The sequence below is a fragment of the Trichoderma breve genome, chromosome 2 (assembly GCF_028502605.1).
Source record: "Trichoderma breve strain T069 chromosome 2, whole genome shotgun sequence".
Taxonomy (NCBI): domain Eukaryota; kingdom Fungi; phylum Ascomycota; class Sordariomycetes; order Hypocreales; family Hypocreaceae; genus Trichoderma; species Trichoderma breve.
In genome coordinates, this window is record NC_079233.1 from 156,765 (window position 1) to 178,322 (window position 21,558).

Consider the following 21,558-nt stretch of genomic DNA (forward strand, 5'->3'; position numbering starts at 1 on the left):
ATATTGGGTATATCAAACGCGGGTACAATTTATATGTTATGATTGATCTTCACTTCTTTTTCGCGATTCGAGCAGCAAATAGGCAAATATCCGGAAGAATTGAAGTAATTGTACATAAATCATCTCTCAGGTGCATTAAACGTGAACGAATTGTAGTATCTCAGGCTCACCTCAATCTCGTTTCCCTAGACATATACCGTTTCTTCCGAAGCAAGAGAATCACAATGGCTATTCTCAGCACCCTTATATTTGGGGTGACGGTATTATCCTTTTTGGATCCCATCAACGCCCACAAGACCGTGCTTGGCAGGCCCAACCTTCATTGGGGACCCAAGACACCAGGACATCCATTTCCTCACTCTCCGAAACGCCACAAGACCTGTTATGTCCCTAGCTGCCGTGGTTCTGGCCGTCATGGCAAGAATGACGATGCCCCTGAGATTCTCAAAGCCTTCAAGAAGTGTAATAAGGGTGGAGTCGTGATACTGGATGAAGAGTATACTATTGGTTCCCCACTTGATCTTACGTTCTTAGAGGCTGTAGATGTGGCTATTACCGGCAGTATCAAATTCACCAATGACATTGACTATTGGGTGAAGAACTCATTCAAGTACGACTTCCAAAATTCGTCCGCTTTTTGGCGCTTTGGAGGCAAAGATGTCAACATCTACGGTGGAGGACAAGGCTTAATTGATGGGAATGGCCAAGCTTGGTACGATGCCTTTGCAGTTGAGCCTACTCTTTTACGGCCAATTTTGCTCGTCCTAGACGGACTTGAACGCGGGTCCGTCACGGGTCTTAAAATGCGGAATTCCCCTGATGCAAGTAACTCCTAGACCCTAAGTATGATGCAAAAATTGACACTCTCAGTGGTTTAACCTCATCGCTAACAGTAGTGATATCCTGGTCAGCAATATCGACATTGCTGTGAAGAGTGAGAGCAAAAATCCTGCCAAAAATGGTGATGGATGGGACACGTTTAGAAGCGACTCCGTTGTCATCCAAGATTCACATGTCAATAACAGCGACGACTGCGTGTCTTTCAAGCCCAATAGCACAAACATCATTGTGCAGGGCATGCAATGCAACGGCTCACATGGAATATCTGTCGGCTCACTGGGCCAATATCCGGCGGAGTATGACATAGTTGAGAATATTTACGTCTACAACATCTCGATGTCAAATGCGAGCGACGGTGCCCGGATCAAAGTGTGGCCTGGTACTGACACTCCATTCGAACCCGGCCTATCAGGAGGTGGAGGAGCTGGATACGTCAAGAACGTTACTTACGACACATTGTACAATGACAACAACGACTGGGCTATTGAGATCAACCAATGTTATGGACAAAGCAACCAAACTATCTGCGACAAGTATCCCTCCAACATGACCATTAGCGATGTCGTCTTCAAGAACATGTGGGGGACGACGTCAACCAAATACGACCCCAAGGTTGGGACCCTGACATGCTCCTCTACTGAGGTAAGTAATGGTTTACGAAGTATGCCGCCTGTATTGACATGGTGTTTTACAGAAATGCATAAACATTGCCGCACATAACATTTCGGTGACTGATCCAAGCGGCAAGACTCCCCAATGGATCTGCACCAACATGGACGAGAGCCTCCTAGACATCAACTGCGTATCGGCGGATTCTTAAGCTTGTTGGGCTTGTTGAGCATTTTTAGGTTGCAGCGATGGCTGCTGGCATGGCGGTTGACTGTAAACGTCCTTAAGATAAATCCATACTATGGAAGGGACCAAAAACGCAAAACATATACTACCTAATTAAGAGGAAACTTAACCCATTCTCTGCTCTTCGTCCTCCACATACGATAGACATGCAGATAAACATGTTATCTTGCTCTTGGCAATGACTAATGACGGAATGCTGTGCTACTCGAGTTCGCAGCCATCTGCGGGGTATGAATACAACACAATCACCAGCTGCGATCCCCCGCTTCCTATGATGAAATGGCAATCTCCATGACACTTTAGATTGCCATATATGCCGCTTCATTGAGTAGTTGAATACCATACATCATGTTGCAAAATTTTGAGACCATCGCCGAGGGTAAGGCGAAGGCAATCTTGAATACTATCCCAGAACATTGGCGGTTAAATATTACCATCCCCGCTGCCGAGGAACAACGTGATGTCACTGGCAAATACATTCAACAATTCTTAACCGCGAGTGAGGTTGAAATCACCGAAACTGATGCAGTGGGGATCTTGGAACATACGACAACTGGGAAATGGTCGGCTCGAGACGTCACTGAAGCCTTTTGTCACCGTGCGGCAATCGCCCATCAACTGGTCAGTTGATCGATTTGCTATCTCAATATTCCATCTTCCTTCTTGAACTTAGAGGCTAAGTAACTTGTTAGACAAACTGCTTGCTTGATATCTTCATCGATGTGGCATTAGAGCATGCTGACACGCTTGACGCATACTACCATGAGCATAATAAACCCATCGGCCCACTGCATGGACTACCAATAAGTCTGAAAGACCAATTTCACGTCAGAGGCGCTGAAACAACGATGGGATACGTTGGATGGATAGGCACTTTTGAGGGCCAAAAAGGCACTGGTAAAGAGCGACACTTTGAAAGCCAGTTGGTTACAGATTTGCGCCAACTTGGAGCCGTTTTCTACTGCAAGACTACTGTGCCACCATCGTTGATGTCGCCAGAGACTCACAACAACATTGTCGGATACCTCTTCAATCCCAAAAATCGTCATCTAAGCGCCGGTGGTAGCAGCGGTGGTGAAGGCGCACTACTTAGCCTTCGGGGTAGTCCTGTGGGCATGGGAACTGACATTGGAGGATCAATTCGTATTCCCTCCAGCTTCAACGGTGTTTACGGCCTGCGGTCGTCTACTGGTCGATTACCTTATGAGAGAACTCCAAACAGCATGGATGGTCAGGAGAGCATTCTTTCCGTCGTCGGACCCATGGCTACAACCCTTCGATCTCTGACGTTTGTAATGAAGGCTTTGTTAAGCATGCAGCCTTGGTTGCATGATCCAATGGTCATTGAACTCACATGGAGAGACGAACAAACCAATCGGCTACAAGCTATGGTCGGGAAGCTCGGAAGCTCCAAAAAGTTGTCATTTGGTGTCTTGAGGAGAGACGACGTCGTCTTGCCTAGCCCACCAGTCCGAAGGGCTATTGAGATTGTGGTGAAAACTTTAGAAACTGCTGGTCACGAGGTTTGTGTCTCATCTCAGTGAAGAATAAACACAAGGGTGCTGACAGTATTATCTCAAGGTCATTGAATGGAAGCCACCACCTCACTCTAGAGGGTTGGACATTGCGGTAAGTCCCATTAAATAACACCTATAGATATTGGCTATACTAACTATGTATACAGGTGGAAGCCTGGATGTATGAAGGAGGAGAAGACATTCATAACGCACACGGCCTTTCGGGTGAACCAGTCATTTCACACATCTCGAGACGATATGGCAACAAGCCCGTGGAGCAGAAAAGGGCTAGTGATATTGCGGCAAATAACATTGCCAAGCGCAAATACCGCAAAGAGTACCTCGATTACTGGAACAGTACTGCCAATCTCACGCACTCGGGACAGCCTGTGGATGCTTTCATTTCACCGGTGTCTCCCTATGGAGGAACCAGGCCTAACACTTATCACTATGTCACATATTCGACGATTATAAACGTCTTGGACTATTCTTCAGTCGCCTTTCCAGTCACTTACGTTGATAAGAATGTTGATGTTGTCGACGATGGCTACACTGCTGCTAATCCTACTGATAAGCAAGTATTTGAATCATGTAAGTACTTTTCCAAGTAAAAGATTCCACTCGACTGAAGCTGAGAATGGTTATAGACGATCCAGAGATACACGATGGAAGCCCTGTGGGACTGCAGGTTGTCGGTAGAAGGCTTCAAGAGGAAAAGACATTGGCACTAGCAAAGGTGATCACAGATCTGTTAGCTTAATTAGGCTACCTAAGATTCAATCTGGACACCGATAACTCAATTAACGACTCAAATATGTCGTAATCTTTATTTATTGCTTGTATTAAGACCACTAAATGGAGCATGGGGTGCCTTGCCCACGACCGTCTCTCCAGGTATCATACTATCTCACGTAAAAAAAGCAACGCTATCGTATATACAGGCCTGTGGTTTCTTTACCGGCCGAAGAACTTCAATTCCAGATATCTGGCCGGCGCATAGGTCAATGCCGTTACCACAAACGTAAACTCGTTGGCAACATCACCGCCGTAATCTCCAATGGTCTTCGCAAGAGGTCCGATGTACCAAGTTTCGTCCATGCCCATAACCCAGGATACAATGCCGAGGCCGAATGCAACCGAAGCTCCGATACCGATGGGTAGTCTTGCGGGATCATTCCAGCCATCAAGGTCGTAGTTGTTGAAATTGCCCTTTCGGAAGATGAAATGCTCTTGGAATAAGATGATGGCGTAGCTAGTGCACCAGTATCCAAGAAGACTCAAAAAGTTTTGCAAGTAGGCATTCAGCTGTTCTCTGCCGCCGACAGCCAGGGCAAGAATGCAGAGAAAGCAGAAGATTGTCCAGATGAATCGGGGGATTTGAGCAAAGGGTCGCGAGAGCTGCTGAAAGGAAATAGCAGCGCTGTAAATACTGATGACATTGGTGTTGATACCGGATAGAACGAGCAGTGTCAGTAAGAACTTTGCGAATCCTCGTGGGTACAGCATTGTTTGGATCAGATAACCCAGTCCCTCGTCATATGCATCGCTCCATTCGGGCTTCGAGTTCAACGCCGAGGCAACAACGCAACCGGCAACCATGCCAATTGACGTAGGAATCGCAATTCCAAGAGTAGTCATCACAAAGACTTTAACTCGACTGACATTGGCCGGATAGTGAACATAGTAATCACTGACCATGGTGCACCAAGAGGCGCTTGAACCGTACACAATAGCCAGCAAACTGAGAATAGCACCACTAAGGGTAGCACCTGTGGCAGCTGGTGGCGAGGTGTTGTCTGCAAAGCGTCCAGTTTCGCCAAAAATGATCATAAAGATGACGAAAAAGATGAACCAGGCATATCGTTCGTAAACCAGAATAGCGTTCAGTCCGACAAACGAGATGGCCAATGCAACCACAGCCAGAATAACGATACCGAGAATCAGGGAGACATGGCCGTCAGATACGGCAGTCAAGGCAAGGCCGCCTGTGATACATGATACAGCCGCCCAACCCATCTGCTGGATGCTGTTGAGTAGCGCAATGAGTTTGTTGGGCCACCAGCCAAAGCTGTAGCGACTGACACTGATCTGTCGTAAGCCAGTCGCAGCTCCAAAGGTTGCACAGTAGCCGGTAACAGCGCCACCAAGAAGTGAGGCAAAGATTGTGACAAGAATGGCCTGTTTAAGGCTCAGTCCGAACTCAGCACCCAGAAATCCAGTTGCAAAGCAAGATGTGTTCATGGTTCCGCTAGCCCATAGCAAGGCCATCGTCAACTGCTCGATCCATGGAACCGGTTTCTTGTCTTCTTCCTGTTTGCGTTCGATGGCTTCGGATTCAATACCAAGCTTCTTGTCCATCTGGGCTTCCAGGTTGCGCAGTCGCCACAACAGACCACTCCTTGGTCCGCTGGGAAACGACTGTCCCGAGGTATCATCAGATACAACGGCCGTGACATCCTTCTCATTGGCAGGATGGCCAGCCCTGTGGCCGCTTTCAGGGTCGTAATCCATTTGGAAAGATCTGACTGTGAAAGCCTGGGGAAGAAGACGAAAACTTGCACCTCTTTTTTTCCCGGTTGGAACTTGAGTCAGTGCGGAGCAGTTGCTTTTAACATTCCATTTTTCTCTTCAGATAAGACGACGGAAGTCCCCGAGCGATACCCCTGCTCAACCGATTTTTCTTAGCGGCATCCTTTGCCCGCCCTCACGCGACCCAAAAAGATTGTACGGAGTACGAGGTAGGCTTATCTTCGGTACGCTACCAACAAAGGCCTGAACCAACTCGCCTTTCCCGTAGTTAGAAGGTCTGATTGCTGGAGGCCGTCGGCTCACCAAACCCGATTCTTGCCCCAACCGGAGAATGAAGAACGCAAATTACGTACGCTAATCATTTGATATTGCGGGGTGGAGACACAATATTCAGGCCGGTAGTTCGTAGTACGAGTATGCATCACGTATTGTTAATGTCTGACTGCTGATCGAGTGAGGGGTCGAGAGGAATGTGAAACAACATCTCGGACTCATGACAAATCGATATCCCTTCGATAACTGAGCACTTTTACAGCATCTTTTGAGCACTGTTCTTGTTGTTCACTATATGAAATACATAGAGCCCTTCTTCCTTTCCATCATCAAGCTTGGACTCAAGTCTATCTGTATCAGGGGCCAAAGTCGGACTGATATCGAATTTGCACTAGTGGCCAAAGATTGAAGGTTAGCAGCATGATAGCACGACGCTACGGCACCGGCTATCCGATATTCGGTGGGCAATTTGCTCCCCGTTGGCCGGAAAAAAATGTCTGTCGGTCAAGCTTCCGGGCACTAAGGCTGCGCGTGGCAATCTTGGCCGGATCTTTTGTTAGAGCACGGAGCGCCCCGTATCATCGGATACGTGTGTGCCTGGAGCAAGCGAAGGCTTGATTGTCGTCTGAAGCACACTAAGAACCCAACATGGACTGCGGCGGGGAGAGCGTAGGTTGAAGTCAATTGCCCTCCGCATTATTGGTTGACGCTACAAGGCACTATTACTACAACTTATACAAAGTACGGAGTAGACAGACTACCTATCAAAGTGTGATGCCCTTGGAGATTCCGATGCTATGGTTGGCCCAAGCCGAGCTAAAGCGTAAGCACCTATTAGGCCATGGTTTGACACCTGACGGAGGGGAAGCATGGTGGGATCTTCTCTGCATCACCAAATGAACCATTCTCGAAAGAGAGCGATATTTTAGCATCAATTTTAGCAAACGAGGGCCGAGACCCGTTACCCCCAGAATCTCAGCTACGGGTCTCCAAACTAGGATTGCCAACCATGAGATACATGTAGTTTATTTTCAGCTTTGCGTCGGCGAGTTCCGCAAGCATTCCATCTTGACATGTGCGCTCAATGTATTTTTACCACCGCCCCTTGCAGTACTAACTTATAGCCGCATATGATTATACAGAGAATCTTGAGAGGTTGTCTAGAGAAGCCATTGCTGTTGAGCAAAGTGATACTGATGCCACGAGATTTACGAGTTAACCCTGTGTTTGTGATGCGGGGGTGTTTGCATCCGATCTGAGCATCCAAGACCGTGCCTAAATGATGGCATTGTTGTAAATCACTCTACATTCAGTACACTTATTTGCAGCAAATTCCTGAAAACATGCTTTTTGGGCAGCCATATCCTTCATTTCTAGCATTGATGATCAGGCCACTATTCCAGCAATCGATTTTTTGCACTGGATGTGGAGGGCTGCCTAGGCTGTATATCTACTCAGATTAAGAATGAAACCGCCTCGTTTTCCTTACAAGGTGTCCAGCATGAACGAACGGTCGTAATTCTGGTTCGGTCGAATGCCTAAGAAATTACTTGGGGTGAGCCAAGTTAGTAGAATTCATGTTTAAGCCATTCATTCCATGAGAGAAAAAGAGAAGAAAGAAAAAAGTCAAGATTTTGTGCCTTCACATCCTGAAATGGCATACATGAGGTCAAATGATCAGTGTTATTATCTGATTAACTATATGTCGTTTATCGAAATTGGTATTCTTCCATCCAAGTCATTATACATTCCCCTACGCATTCATGATACGACCAATTGTTTGCGATCAGATAGCTCAGGTGAGGCCGGCCAGAATGCATGCTATCTTACTACAGTTCCACAGGCTATTTAGCACAAGGCTGTAGATCGCAAAAATGAAGTGAGCGACATGGGGATGAACTGAGAATGTAGATGTCAATGTACTGGTTTAATGTGCCAGTTCTGCTCAAGCGCACAAATCATCTCGTGGCTACCAAAATTGATTCTAATACTATCCATTGTAGATATTCCGCTTTACTTAGTTTCAAACATTTTAGAAATCATCAATCGTCGCAGTGCTGAGAGGGAGCAAGCATAATTGAATCAGACAATATTCACATTTTCATCGACGGTCCTGGTTAACTCTAGTCTAGGCATCTTCAAATTTCCAGAGGACACTTAATAAATGAGTCGCATACATCTTATCTAAAAGTAGTTTACAGTACCTATTTGAATCCGGCGCACCATCCTGTTGATGGCAGATGTACGTGATACGCTATGCAAAATCATGGGTCGCGATGTCGACAGCTTCTCACCAACCAATAATCACCAGGTGCCAAGGTTCGGTGGGCCAAAGCTGCACGATTACAACGCTAAAACGTTGAAGAACGCATGTTTACTGCTGGAATGTGCAGATAGTGCGGTTCACACAGGGCAGTAAAAACTCAAAAGCGTTCAAATTTTTATCTTTCTCTTCAACAAAACACCTACGTGCAATCAGTCGTTCAGTCCGAGGCTACAATATTAGGCTTATCATTCAGTATTCTTTTCAACTCTTGAGTTTAACCGCTTCACATCATGGGTATCATCCGCAAGACCGCTGTGGGAGTGACTGTTGGCACAGCTGCAGCACTAGGCTATCTCCATGTGGCAACAAGCATCATCGCGCCGATTCCTCTCAACGACGCGATATACAGCTCCAAGGCATACAAGAAGTATAATCCGCATAAAAACGCAGCTACCAATGACATCTGCGTCAAGACAATTCCTCTGAATCGCATTCGTCCGGAATTGTTACAGAAGGAGGGAGACCTTGCCTTAGAGCTCTGCCGTGGCGTATGGCATGGCTGGGGTGAGTCTTTTTTTTTTTTCTTTGTTAACCCCGGCACCCCTCAGCCTCACCTGTGGTGGTATCAGCTCTCGTATTAGCATAGTCACTTGTGCTAACAAAAGACAGGCTATGCCATACAGCGACAGTACTTGCATCGCAAATGGTACGGCCCTGAGACATCCTCACAGCTATGGACGCGAGACCAGTTCGCTGCCTCAAAGTATGAGGTCGGAACAGCTGTGACAGATCACTTTGAAGTGGTTGATCACACGCCCAATGAAATTTTAGTCCGCGCCGGCGGCACTCCTCGGGAGCAGGGCGGACGGCCTGCAGATGGTTTGTTCGCCATTGGTGCTGTTGTTGATCACGACGCTCAAGTCGCGCGATTAACACTCAAGAGCTGCCTTTTCTCCAGCCACGAGAAGATAGAAGGCGACAAGGGACCGATGCCTCCTCCAGTGGAACTTCTGCATCAGTGGTACTCGCGCGTTCTACTGGTGAGCGCAGCTTCTCGATTGACGCGGTGAGCGGCTCATAGACATGATGGAAATGGACAACATGTTAGCCGAGAAGCCATGTCGAGACTACGACGCTCCAGGGGAGAGAAAAGTCAACAATTTTACGGTTACTGGATACTTAGCAACAATAATTACGTATGCTATTCGCGGTTTACTCATGATTAGGAACGTGAATGAATAGTACGGAATTACCGCCATCATGATGGTGCAATATTTGCATCGCCATATTCCTCTATAACTACCCATGTGATAGCAATCGCGTTTGACCTTTGCAAGACAACATAATTTATAGTACATATAGCCGCATAGTATACATGGCATACACGACGTTACTAGAGTAAAGTCATGATACTTTGAGACGCATCCCACAACGCACGACCTCGCGAGGAATGCACTGAATCAATCCAGAAAATACTTCGAAGGATCGTCATCGCGGCTGCCCAGGATTCAACTTCAAGTTGGGTTGCTAACATCGAAATGCCAGTAGCAAACCATGACCAGTCCTCAGCGTCAGTTGCCTCCATACCTCCCATGAAGAACTGCCAAAATAATATGATTCCGTTGCTTTCTTCATCGCAAAGAACCATAGGGAATAAAAAGTTTAGGAGATCCTTTAATTTTGCGAGGTGAATATCGGTGAAAACTTGAAAGGCTAAAAATCGTCTTCGGACTGCTGCTAGACCCAGAAGAGCAGAGATCCTGGTGGCATCTCTTAGACTCTGTGTAATTATAGAACTGCTGAATATTTGGGACTGAATTGAGAGCAGTTTGTGTAATAAAACACAGATACGAAAGCCAGATATACGTGCATCTGTCCAGAGCTCATCTCCCATGGTCCGATAATATTCGTTTAATTTTTCTCCTAGGCTCTTCGTATCGCACAATGTTTGAGCAAACGAGTCCATGCCATCTGGGAAAAGTGATCTAAACGGCGATTTCAAGATGAGATCTCTATAAACTGTATCCTCAATATTGGCGGAGCTGATTTGAAAAGATCTCAAGAGGTCAACTGGTAGAGGAAACAATGGAAGGCTGTCATTCCGAGCGCGAGAATTCACTTCGACAAAGAGTAGCAGAAGGCGAGTATAAGGTTCCAACGTCATATTGTCAAGGCCTCCGCCAATTTGTACCACTTTTTCAAGAGCTGCAAAGTGCACTTCAAATTTTGCAGCGTCGCGGTACATATTGGCATGCTGAGCAAGAGCAAGAATGGGAAGGACAAGGCTAGCCGCCTGCTCCTTACCAGTAACTCTTAGACGACTCATGACGTTGTTTATTGCTGCATTATGGTGAATAACTGACTCTTCCTTGTTTCTTTCTGGAGATCCTGTGAATACTGCGGCTGCTAATGAAACATTACAAAGCAGCTGGTGGAATGCAGCAGGATCTCCCAAGGCCATCGGGAGCCAGAAGTAACGAAAGCCGCAAAAGTGTTTTTTAGGGTCGACGTACACTAACTGAAATGTAAGTTTTCTTGAAAGAATTCGGAAAACAATCGTTATCCGTTTCTCATTGTAAGTACCCACGCTGCTCAATAATTTCGTGCATGCGAAGAGACATTTGCACAGGATAAGCGGTAAAAGGATCTCGGCGGCCCGATCCTGGCTCTTTATAGAGTACCTGTGGTTGCTGAGTTTCCAATAACATTGGATTAATAGGTAAAGAGACAATTGGGTTGCGTGGCAAAGGTCGATTGCGTGCAGTTTTAATTTTTCTGGCCCTTCCAGCTTTGATCATCGCAACCTGGCGAATGAGTTGTCGCCGTTCCCGGTCGACCGGTTTGACATCTTCTTTTCCATGAATTTGGATAAATGAATACATGGGTATTGTCGTACTCCTGTTGATGATCCAAGATGTTTCGGAACAGAAGTAACGGAGAAGGCTCCGTGAAATATCCCCCTAGAAGGCTCTCCTACTTGCTAGGGGAGCGTAAGCCTTTTACTACCACCCGGCCAAATTGGCCAATAGCGCATACACACCGACAAGGGCCGCTATACCTACCGAGGTAGTAGACAAGGGTGTTTGTACCTCTTATTGCGAAAGAAATCTTACCCTAGATTATTTTATTTAATGTTTCCTGTTCATACATAATAGGCTTTGTAGAAGAAAAAAAACTTCACTAAACGCTCTTGCAACCATTGCATTCGCAAGAAGTCTTTTACTAGGGGCCCGTAAGCACCAAAACCCTCTAGGTTTACTTCCCAGGAGCACCAGTAGTTCTTAGTAGTGATGCTGATTAATGCTCAGATCGACTATTTACTAATCAAAATTACGCAGCCTTAAACCTTTTTGCCATTTCTTTTTTGGCCTTGGCATATTCCAACAGTGTCAAGCCAACTTCATAAGCCAAGTCTGTAAGCCATGTTCATATACCAAGTTCATATGCCGAGTTACCATTCCGTATTATGTTGTGAACTAGGCGCTTAATCACAGCGTATTAATCTAACTGCTTTTGTACTAAAGGAGAATGGAGTGACAGCAACTCGACGGATTAGCTACGTAAACCACAGCTTTCCTTTTATCAGGCGGGGTTTTTCAATTGGACAAAAACGAAGAATATCGGCCAAATCTAGATCTCATCTCTTGTGTTTTGATTGCTATTTCTTGGCCAGACTTCGCGGGACGGGTGGAATTATTCAAGGACGGGGTTGACACTGAGTGTGCATTCAACCGCGTTCCTTACACACTTGCACCACAAAGAAACTGACATGCATAAACTATAACTCTGTTTTTCGTGGGAAAAAACAACACTTTAGTTGGACTTAAGGTACTCGCGAATATCTCTAAGCTTGAGGTAGCCTTCTCCCATACCAATTCATCTTCACCTCTTGATTCAAGCTCTTCAAAGTTTATAATGACAACCCTTTCACGACTGGGTCGGCGCGAATCGATAAACAGACCCAGCAAGTAGGCCCATAGCATGATTGGAACCAGCGCCGCATTGAGTGCACTTAACATATGTCTATTCTTCCAAAGGAAAAAGTGTTGATAAGATGGGACAGTCTAAACGCGCGTTCGCTTGTGTAGGCAGTTGAGTTGGTGTAAACTGCAACAGACTCAAAGACGCAAGTTGGTACCAATACCAGTTGGCTACAAGGAACTATTATACTAGATCTTTTGAGGCCAATCTAATATTTCCGTCCCTATACGATGTTGGTGATCCTCCTGTAACAAGTGATATCCTTTTCCAACAAAGATGCCTTTGGCATTGCGCAATGTATTCAGGTACCATTGAGCTTTCTCTGCTCTGATAACCCACCCAGGATCAGCCCAAAATAGTAGAGTTGGAATGTCTGCTTGCAGAAGCCAATCATGAGATTTTGTGAGTCTTCCATTCACATCTACCGGCACTCCTTCAATTAGGACTTCATTAGGCCACCTATACAGTGGCTCGCGATCAGATGGTTTTAAGTATGGTCTTAAATAGTAATCCATTTCTGCATCAGATAAAGATCGGGCGATTCCATCAACCAATACTTTGTTGATAAATGCATTCTCCCCAATCAAGAGTTTTTTTCCTGTCTGTTCCACTCTAAAGGACCGAAAAGCTTGTTGGATGTCCCTTTGGGATGCGTCCTCCCATGTTGGAAATGGCCTCACAAACTCGAAAAAGACGAGTCCCGCAATTCGATGTTTATTGTTGAAAGCCCAATCAAAACCTAAAGCAGAGCCCCAGTCATGTATTACTAGGATAACTTTGCCAGTAGGGACGACTTTCTCTAAAAATTGATCCAAGTATTCTGCGTGCTCGTGAAAGCGATATGAAATGTTCGGCTTTGATGACGAACCCATACCGATTAAATCGGGAGCAATACATCGAGCTTTGGGCATAACATGAGGAATGATATTGCGCCAGACGTACGACGAGGTTGGGTTGCCATGAATGAAGATATGTGTTAAACCGATATCATCGTTTAAAGGACTGCCAATGTCGATATATGCTATTTTGCCATTCAAGACATCGATGACATGGAGATCGAAGGGGAATTCGCTGGAAATATTAGGTTCGGGTTCTGCTGGAGTAATTAGCGTCATGGTTCTATGCGCAGATTGCTGATAGCGTTTTCTTCATGTTCATGATGTTGAGAGCGACCTCAGCACTAGAAAATTGGTGCCAAGGTAGACATGTTTTATATCTAGTACGTTTTAACAGTTATCAGCTTGCAGCAACAGAACAATACATAGCATTAGCTTGTCGGTGGACTAATAGCTAGATTCCCTGCCAAAAGAAAAGATTAAACCTAAGCTAAATATCCGCTTATGCGATTCAAGTAAAGCGTGGCGACAAGAATAGTGTAATGTATCCAAATTTGGGCAACAGAGTCAACTAGCTTGCATACAAATTTGCCACTCTACTTATCTCGCTGAGGTGTGTATTCACCGTTTACGACTACCATGAGAGTGCACTTAGAAGCTATCCGGTCGCGAGTACTACTATCCGTCGGAGTAATTTGTGTCCCCGACATGGCTAAGTCTCACTCTCGAATACTTAGTATCATGCCTATATTTACAGTTAGAGCTGGTCTGGAAATTCTATTTCGACCCCCCCCCCCCCCTAATCTGCAAGACAAGAAACACCATTTGCCTTATCAGGTTACTTTTTTTGTAGAAGTTATGCCAATCATCAGCTTACTACTCCGTATACCCTAATAATTTTCTTATTAGCTCAATAAACTGGGTACTTTCTAAAAGACGTGATATTCATATTAAACAGTCTCGTAAGAAGTCAAGCCTGTATTAATCTCAGCAGAGCACTGTTTCTCTTTGGGTTGTGGCATGGTCCATGAATGACATTCATGACGAGATTCATAATCACGTCTTTCTAATCGAGATGCTTTGCAATTCCACAAACCGCTAGTAGAATGCCAGTAACAGTTACTACTTGGTTTGTAAAGTAATTGTATAATACAGAAAATGAGGCTAAAAAAGGACCACTGCCTGCTATAGGTAATACGCCTAGATTCCGGCACAGGAGGCTTTGTAATTACGAGGTTTAATAGATCTGAATCGATGTACTTCGATACAGGAACTATGGTTATCATGTTCTAAGCAGGCAAACGCAAATGAATAAGCTCTGCTATATAAGGAGCACATAGTCACCCTCTTCTGGATTATCCCACATTTCACATCCACAAGTCATCATAGCAACATCTCAATTTCTTCAACATGGCGGTACAAGGTCCTCTCGCAAACAAGATTGCAATAATCACAGGTTCAGGGAAAGAGAATGGAATTGGGGCTGCCATCGCTCTCACCTTAGCTCGTGCCGGAGCCCGTGTCACGATCAACCATGTGTCCGACTCGTCTGCGGCAAGGGCTGTCGAGGTTGTCTCTACTATTGAGGCTGCTGCAGGCAAAGGAAGCGTGATTTCGATACAGGCAGACGTTTCCACTGCTGAAGGGACCAAAAAGATTGTCGAAGGCACTTTGAGTGGATTCAAGGTCGACCACATTGACATTATTGGTAAGAATCCTCCTCGTTTGTTGTAATCAAATGTCCTTGTCTTGGAAACAACATCCACAGTTACTTGACTATGATCAAATGCTAATTCTGTTATTGTTCAAAGTAAACAATGCTGCCATAGCAACATACTCGCCGACGCTTCAAACCCCTCCAGAAGACATTTTCAGAGTGTTTGGAGTAGTAGTGGTCGGACCGGTCCTCCTTCTGCAAGCAGCATACCCACATATGCCTCACGGGGGCCGTGTCATCAACATCGGAAGCGTCTCCTCTAAGATGGGATTTTACCAGTTGCCGATTTATGCCGCTGCTAAAGCAGCCATGGATCAGCTAACTTGGAGTCTATCGCGGGAGGTGAGTTTGCGCTCTATTCACGAAACGCCGAACGATATATAAGGAATCGGTTGTTGGAGTCGGCAAATAGAAGAAAGCTTGCTAATATGCTGATAGATTGGTCGTGACGGCAAAAACATCACCATCAACACTATAGCACCAGGGCCAGTGGATACAGATTCGGTACCTGCTGGGGATCCTCAGTCGCAAGCTATGAAGAAGTGGCTTATTTCTCTCACAAGAGCTGAAGATAGAGTTGGAACAGTGAGTGACATCGCCGATGCGGTTCTACTTCTAGCAGACGAGAAGAGTCGTTGGATTACAGGCCAGTACATTTCCGCTAGCGGCGGCATTGTGTAAAACACTGTTCATAGTAGCAGAAGACAGAAGCTTCATCATGCTGGTCTGGCAAATCCTGTTTCTCAGCAAACAGCAGTGGTATGAGGGGCCTCGCAAATAAGGAATACGCAAAGTCACTTGTTGTGACATTTTATTACACATCACAGACATTGAGCTTTTGATGCGAACCCCACCAACTCTCCCAAGCTGCGGACTATTTCCTATGCAGCTAGTTGTAATCTATCCACCTCTGATAACATATGTTTAACATGTAGTCTAATATTGTTTGTGTAATAATCTAGATGTGTCCGCTTGAATTAATTTATGTTACGAGAATCCAGGACCAGCTTTCAGACAACAGATGCCATCATTGCTTCTTTAGATTGTAAAATGGACAGATATATGCCTATATGAACACTATTAGCGATTCCCGGGGACTTTTGTTGTGCTTGAACTTACCTGCTACCCGCCATCTTGACTGTAGGTGCTGGAGTAGCCATTTGTATATTGCTATTCTTTCCTTAATTTCTTCGTTTGGCTTGCCCTGACCCATCTCAATCGTCGTCAATGCCCCTTGATAAACTATTTGCATGAGAAACACGGGAAATTCTTCATCTAAGCATCGCCCTTCTTCCTCGTCGGTTCGGAGACAGAATGCCATGCGTGCCAGGTTTTCCAAGACACGTTCCGACTCTGCAAACAGGTGCTTGTAAGCGTCTTCAGTTGAACTGATGCGCACGCGCCGCCAATGAGCATCTTGAAGTAACAATATGGCACTAAACACAAGTCAGTGATTATCATGGACTTCTCCGTCAACATGACGCACCAATAAGAAACCGCAGTTTGACAGCAGGTTGCAAGATCATGAGCATCAAACTCCGACTTGGTTACAGATATCAATGCCCAAATTGTGCGCCGTAGTTGTGCAGTATCTTTTGCAATGTCGACGGTGTCTTTTGGGTCACCAGGTGGCGGAAGAGATGACAAGAACTTGAGAGCCTGATTTACTAAATAGGTTGCTTGGGCTAGTCGTGTAAACACGCCCATTTTAAGATTGAAAGCAGCAGATATCCTGAGGTTATCCTGAGGCTTTGCAGTCTGACAAGAAGTAGGCTTTATCAGCGGTGTCATCCATTGTTGGTCATAGAAGAGCGGTCCTCACCGCATTCAGAAATGTCCAGTCATCCACTGGAAGATAATCATCGTACTCTGGATCTTTTGTTGTCAGGCCCCTCAGTGGGTTACCAAGGTTCAGGAATCTGTAACCCGGGTTAGCCGATCATCTCACAGAGAGAGTGAAGAAGATTCACTCTTAAAAAAAATAGATTAAGATGCATACCGATCTAATATGAGAATCCCCCACCAAACTCTCCTCATCTCTTCTACTTCCATCCAAGGTCTTCCCGCGTTATTCTCTCCTGTCAAGTCCACAAGCAGCTTATCTAAGCCGAGTGCAATGCCATACCTGGCACAGGCTCCAACAGTCAAATAGGCAGCAGGATAGATGGCGTGTCCGATCTCATAGACAGCAATCAAGATTGCCGATTGCAAAATACAGATGGACATGATTCCAGCGGCTTCTACTTCGCAGTAGAATTGTTTTGTTGCCTTGTATAGTGCTGTTCTTCCATCTCGCTCATCTTGGGTGGTTGGTGTGCAGTACAACTTCATGCATAGCGAGAGCAGGATGCCTTCAGTCCGCCGGGGAGACAGTGGATTGAGGGCAATGTTGAAGAAATTCTTGCGAAAGATGACGGGGGTCCATATAACAACTTGTGAGAAGAATGTAGCAGATATATCGCGAATTTGCTCGAATTCTCCTGTAAGGGCAGCAACATGGCTAGGAATGGTGATGTTGATGCGCGGGATCTCTAAATGTGCTTCGCGGAAAAGAGTGGGTGCAATAAACTGAATGGCTGTAGCCGTAGCGAATGACTGGATTGCGCTCGATGTAGCACCTGAGATTTCCAACGGCGATTGTTGCTCCCAATCACTCGAACGGTCGCTATCAGCTACTTTGTTTACCAATAGATCGTGTCTTGCTGGTATACCGCCTTCGGTCGTTCCATCTCCCTCTGGTAGAACAACATACTTCTGGGCTCGGCGTTTAGGATAGCGACAGTCCACTCCCCTGCGGATGCAAAGCTGACATGTCGGTAGAGATTTGTCGCAGCGTCTCTTGCTGTGACGGCACGAGAAGCAGGAAATGCGAGCTACCGACTGCTGATGTTCCATTTTTGCAACGAAGAACATTCGATTCAAAGGCCAACACGCTGCGGTGTATTGCGGTAGTTGCGGTGATTTATCAGCTGTCGACCGCCAGTCACCGATACTACCGCCGAAAATCCGACACGAGTCGGGTATTGCTGAGACTAGACCAAGACGTTTACTCATCACTGACCCACACTGCATCAACACAACCGCAATGTTTCTACTTTGAAGGATTGGAATCAAGGGTTTCGATCCTTGGTAAACGAAGGCGGGATGGCATATAACGGATCATTCCGTGTGCGTATTGGGATAGTAAGGATAGTAATCATAGAGTTAGAAGCATGTAAATCCGCGATGCTTCATCAGCAGCGGCCCTTTCGTCATTCGCATACGCAACACTGATTCATGTCTGTCCAAAACTGCCTGATGTAACAGACTTTGCAACAATATATAAAGCCATGAGTTATCTTGAGTTTTCAGTCACTTCTCAGCAAGCAACAAGAGACTCAACACTCACTAAATAAACCCTCAATTTACGTACGAAAGACCATCGTCACAAATCAGCACAAACATGGCTGCTATTAGAAAGGTTGCGGTGCTGGGTGTAAGTTCATCTACTTTAAAAATACATTCATCTACGCAACTCCTCAGTCGTGCTAATGATCAGTTCATAGGGATCCGGAAACCTTGGTCCCCATGTCGTCAACGGGCTTTTGGATGCCGGATTTGAAGTCACAGTTATTACTCGGCTCGAGTCGCAAGCGACCTTTACCGATAGGGTTACTGTCAAAAGAATTGATATAACTTCGAAAGAAGCGGTCGAAAGTGTTCTCCAAGGGCATGATGCTCTTGTTTCTACAATCTCACCCGGAGCAGTAGGCGACCAGAAGACAATCATCGATGCTGCTGTCGCCGCCAAGGTCCGACGATTTATGCCATCCGAGTTTGGTGTCGATACGCGGCGTACCGAAGAAAGGAGTCTCGGCTGGATCTTGGCTAACAAAATCAGCGTAACCGATTATCTTTCCGAGGTTGTCAAGAAAAACCCTTGGTTCAGCTGGACAGGATTGGCAGTTGGGCTGTTCTTTGACTGGGTAAGATCTCACTTACCCGTTAATCCGTGTAGCGCATATTCATCTTACAAATAAAACAGGGCATCAAAACTCAGTTTCTACTCGGAATCAATGCCAAAGACAAGACTGGGACAATTGTCGACTCTGGCAATAAGCCATACGCAGCGACACATGTCTCATTTATCGGCGAAGCTGTTGCTGCTGTCTTGAAGAAACCTGAAGAGACTGCAAACAAGTATCTGTCTATATTCTCCTTCGCCATCACACAAAACGAGGTTTTGAAGATTTTCGAAGAAGAGACTGGTTCCAAGTTCCAGGTTACCAAGCTGAAAGGCAGCGACTTGATCAAAGCGGCAACTGACAGTGTGGCGAAAGGTGACTACGCCAACTCTGTGGTCCCTTTTGTCCAGTATACATTCCTGGCAGACGACTCTCAAGACCCAGTCAACATTGGAAAGAATGATGCCGACTTATTAGGAATCAAGGATAACCTGGGTCTACGAGAGAGTATCAAGAAGGAGCTCAGTGAGATTTAATAGTTTACCACGGTAACTGCTGCTGAAGATATCTCACGGTTTTACCGGAAGATGATATATCGGATGTCGCATTTAGAACTATTGGATCAATAAATAAACAGTCTTAGCGTCTTCAATCCACTATCCACTGTGAATAATTCGTTTTCCAGCCTATGGAACATCTCTCTGCCATATCATCTTTCTAGCATCAAATTTGCTGTTCAATCATCATCTGGTGGCTTACCCTGGAATTCTGTAAGATACACTATTTGTTTACTGATTTGAGCGAGCTGCAAGATGAAACAACTTGTTCTTCATTGAGAGGTCGACGAATCGAGTGGGTTTCTCAAATGAGCAGGGGCTCTCAACTCAGGCATTACGGAGTACTCAGATTATACTCAGTGGATACCCATGTTAAAGCAGTGTCAGCTCAGGTATTTGAATGAGAAGAAAAGTTCAAAAATTATAGAATTGGTATTATATCAATGTTTTATGCATATTAGAACCTATTATTGGTAATATTCCAGAAGAAGTCGGCGCTCAAAAGTTGATCCATATCGTTATATTGGAGGCCAAAGAATTGGTCCGAAAAATTATTCATGCCAGCTGTATCATCCAGTACAGGGCAATTGTCTGTGGCATCTCCAACGGGGCTCATTGGGCGACTCTTCAATATCTCACTCAAGGCCGAAGCAAACATCTCTTTGCCTCTTTGGTGTAGTAAGACGAGCGAGCGGGCCGTCCTCAACGCTTCCTGTGTTGCCTCGGTGTTGTAAACTGCGCATACGTCTTGAAGGCATTGCATTGCGTCTCGTAGCTGAGAGATTGACGAAACTGTATCTATAGCAAGCAACACACACACAATCTGAAAAGGCACATAGGTCATCTGATGCCAAGGAGAGCGAGCGGTTAATATTGCTTGGACAGCTCGAATCCCGTTTGATGTCAGCGTGAGCACCTGCTGGAGCACAGAATCCGTCAGCGCAACGTCCATTGACCGCAGTCGGCGACAGAGACAGAGCGCCAAGTTGCACTGAGCAAGAACTGACGGCGGGCTAGAATGCATGCGGCCGAGCACTACTTGAAGCGCATATTCCAGCTCAAATGCCGTGGGTTTTCGTTGCGGGTCGAGCTCTATTGAGAATGGAAGCAATTCTATGAGCTCGCTGGTAAAGTCTCCCTCTCGCACTAAGGGGACTGTCGTGATTGTATCAGGTAGAGCAACGCGGGTGAGCCCCATGTCAAACGACATCCATATGTTGAGATGCTGGGCAATAGACACTATCCTCTTCCTTAGCTCTAGGCTGATATCTTGGTGAGGGGCTAGATCTATGGCTTCCTCTGGGGCTTCTATATTGAGACCAGCAGCATCTATCATGTGCATCACCGTACAGCTTGCCATCCAAGCAGCGTAATGTGTGTCCGCAATCCTGAGATAGATAACGCGGAGCAGCCATGCCGTAATGATATCAGCGGACGGGGCGGTTGACAAGGTCTTCTCAAGCAAGACTCTTGCCAACTCTACCAACGCGACCTCGGCCGTGTCAGCATCTACCTGCGAGAACAAGCATCCCAGGGCAGCGATGCCACATAGCACAGCATCTTCCACATGAGTAGCATTGCGGGTGGCCCATCTTTGCTGGATGCGCTGAAGGACTTGCTCGCGATCGATGAATCCATAAACCGGGTCAACTTTTAGAAGATACACGACTGCTAGTTCTTGTAGCCTCTTTTGGGATACCACGTCCGTAATCGATTGGACGGCCGGGGTATGTGAAGTCCGCCGTGATCCAAGAAAGGCGTTCCAGGCAAAGCTGTGCATCCGAGGGTTTCTTTTGGGATCTAGCCGTAAAGCCATGCTCCTGACAAATGCCGGACATGAATTCGCCTCCACCGAGCGAGCCTGGGCGTGCGAACTCGCCGTCGATGATGCGACATCGTCAAGGGAAGACTTCAGACTTGGCAGCGCTGGAGCTTGTGCCGACGCCGGCGCCGGATCTCCGGTCGGGCCCGGGTTACGATCCGGCTCTCTTCTTCTCCTAGCCACCTGGTAATTGCAATGATACTCGAATCGAACGCATGTCCCACACGGATGAGCGCCGTCACACCTCCGCTTGAGCTCGCGACACGTCTGGCATGCGAGCTTTGATCGTTTGCGCCCTTCCAGTCGAGTCATGACGCCAAAATATACGGCTTCAGCCGAGCGAAGAATCAAGTCACAGAAATTATGTAAAGTGAACAATTTTTTTTTTTTCTTCATTCCCTTTTTCCTAGATGTAATCAAC

At 46.1% G+C, this 21,558-nt stretch overlaps 8 protein-coding genes across 8 annotated transcripts; 5 read left to right on the plus strand and 3 right to left on the minus strand.

Moving 5' to 3' along the window:
- Positions 1-224: 224 nt before the first annotated feature.
- T069G_02303 (glycosyl hydrolases family 28 domain-containing protein) lies at positions 225-1,660 on the plus strand (the record flags this gene model as incomplete). The annotated part of the gene is made up of 4 exons (XM_056169513.1): positions 225-821; positions 871-1,298; positions 1,353-1,482; positions 1,535-1,660. The coding sequence occupies 4 exons, from the start codon at positions 225-227 to the stop codon at positions 1,658-1,660; spliced, it is 1,281 nt and encodes a 426-aa protein (XP_056030405.1).
- Positions 1,661-2,043: 383 nt separating this feature from the next.
- Positions 2,044-3,972, plus strand: T069G_02304 (amidase domain-containing protein; the record flags this gene model as incomplete). Its single annotated transcript, XM_056169514.1, has 5 exons — positions 2,044-2,316; positions 2,388-3,218; positions 3,277-3,324; positions 3,380-3,803; positions 3,860-3,972. The coding sequence occupies 5 exons, from the start codon at positions 2,044-2,046 to the stop codon at positions 3,970-3,972; spliced, it is 1,689 nt and encodes a 562-aa protein (XP_056030406.1).
- A 194-nt stretch (positions 3,973-4,166) lies between these two features.
- On the minus strand, positions 4,167-5,723 carry T069G_02305 (uncharacterized protein; the record flags this gene model as incomplete). Its single annotated transcript, XM_056169515.1, has 1 exon — positions 4,167-5,723. One exon carries the CDS (start codon positions 5,721-5,723, stop codon positions 4,167-4,169), a length of 1,557 nt encoding a protein of 518 aa, XP_056030407.1.
- Positions 5,724-8,570: 2,847 nt separating this feature from the next.
- On the plus strand, positions 8,571-9,350 carry T069G_02306 (uncharacterized protein; the record flags this gene model as incomplete). The annotated part of the gene is made up of 2 exons (XM_056169516.1): positions 8,571-8,844; positions 8,950-9,350. 2 exons carry the CDS (start codon positions 8,571-8,573, stop codon positions 9,348-9,350), a joined length of 675 nt encoding a protein of 224 aa, XP_056030408.1.
- Positions 9,351-14,507: 5,157 nt separating this feature from the next.
- Positions 14,508-15,495, plus strand: T069G_02307 (enoyl-(Acyl carrier protein) reductase domain-containing protein; the record flags this gene model as incomplete). The annotated part of the gene is made up of 4 exons (XM_056169517.1): positions 14,508-14,666; positions 14,721-14,805; positions 14,909-15,156; positions 15,253-15,495. The coding sequence occupies 4 exons, from the start codon at positions 14,508-14,510 to the stop codon at positions 15,493-15,495; spliced, it is 735 nt and encodes a 244-aa protein (XP_056030409.1).
- A 329-nt stretch (positions 15,496-15,824) lies between these two features.
- T069G_02308 (fungal specific transcription factor domain-containing protein) lies at positions 15,825-17,709 on the minus strand (the record flags this gene model as incomplete). Its single annotated transcript, XM_056169518.1, has 5 exons — positions 15,825-15,880; positions 15,934-16,250; positions 16,301-16,572; positions 16,637-16,733; positions 16,814-17,709. The coding sequence occupies 5 exons, from the start codon at positions 17,707-17,709 to the stop codon at positions 15,825-15,827; spliced, it is 1,638 nt and encodes a 545-aa protein (XP_056030410.1).
- Positions 17,710-18,256: 547 nt separating this feature from the next.
- T069G_02309 (nmrA-like family domain-containing protein) lies at positions 18,257-19,294 on the plus strand (the record flags this gene model as incomplete). Its single annotated transcript, XM_056169519.1, has 3 exons — positions 18,257-18,289; positions 18,360-18,779; positions 18,839-19,294. 3 exons carry the CDS (start codon positions 18,257-18,259, stop codon positions 19,292-19,294), a joined length of 909 nt encoding a protein of 302 aa, XP_056030411.1.
- A 478-nt stretch (positions 19,295-19,772) lies between these two features.
- On the minus strand, positions 19,773-21,449 carry T069G_02310 (fungal specific transcription factor domain-containing protein; the record flags this gene model as incomplete). The annotated part of the gene is made up of 1 exon (XM_056169520.1): positions 19,773-21,449. The coding sequence occupies one exon, from the start codon at positions 21,447-21,449 to the stop codon at positions 19,773-19,775; it is 1,677 nt and encodes a 558-aa protein (XP_056030412.1).
- Positions 21,450-21,558: the final 109 nt, after the last annotated feature.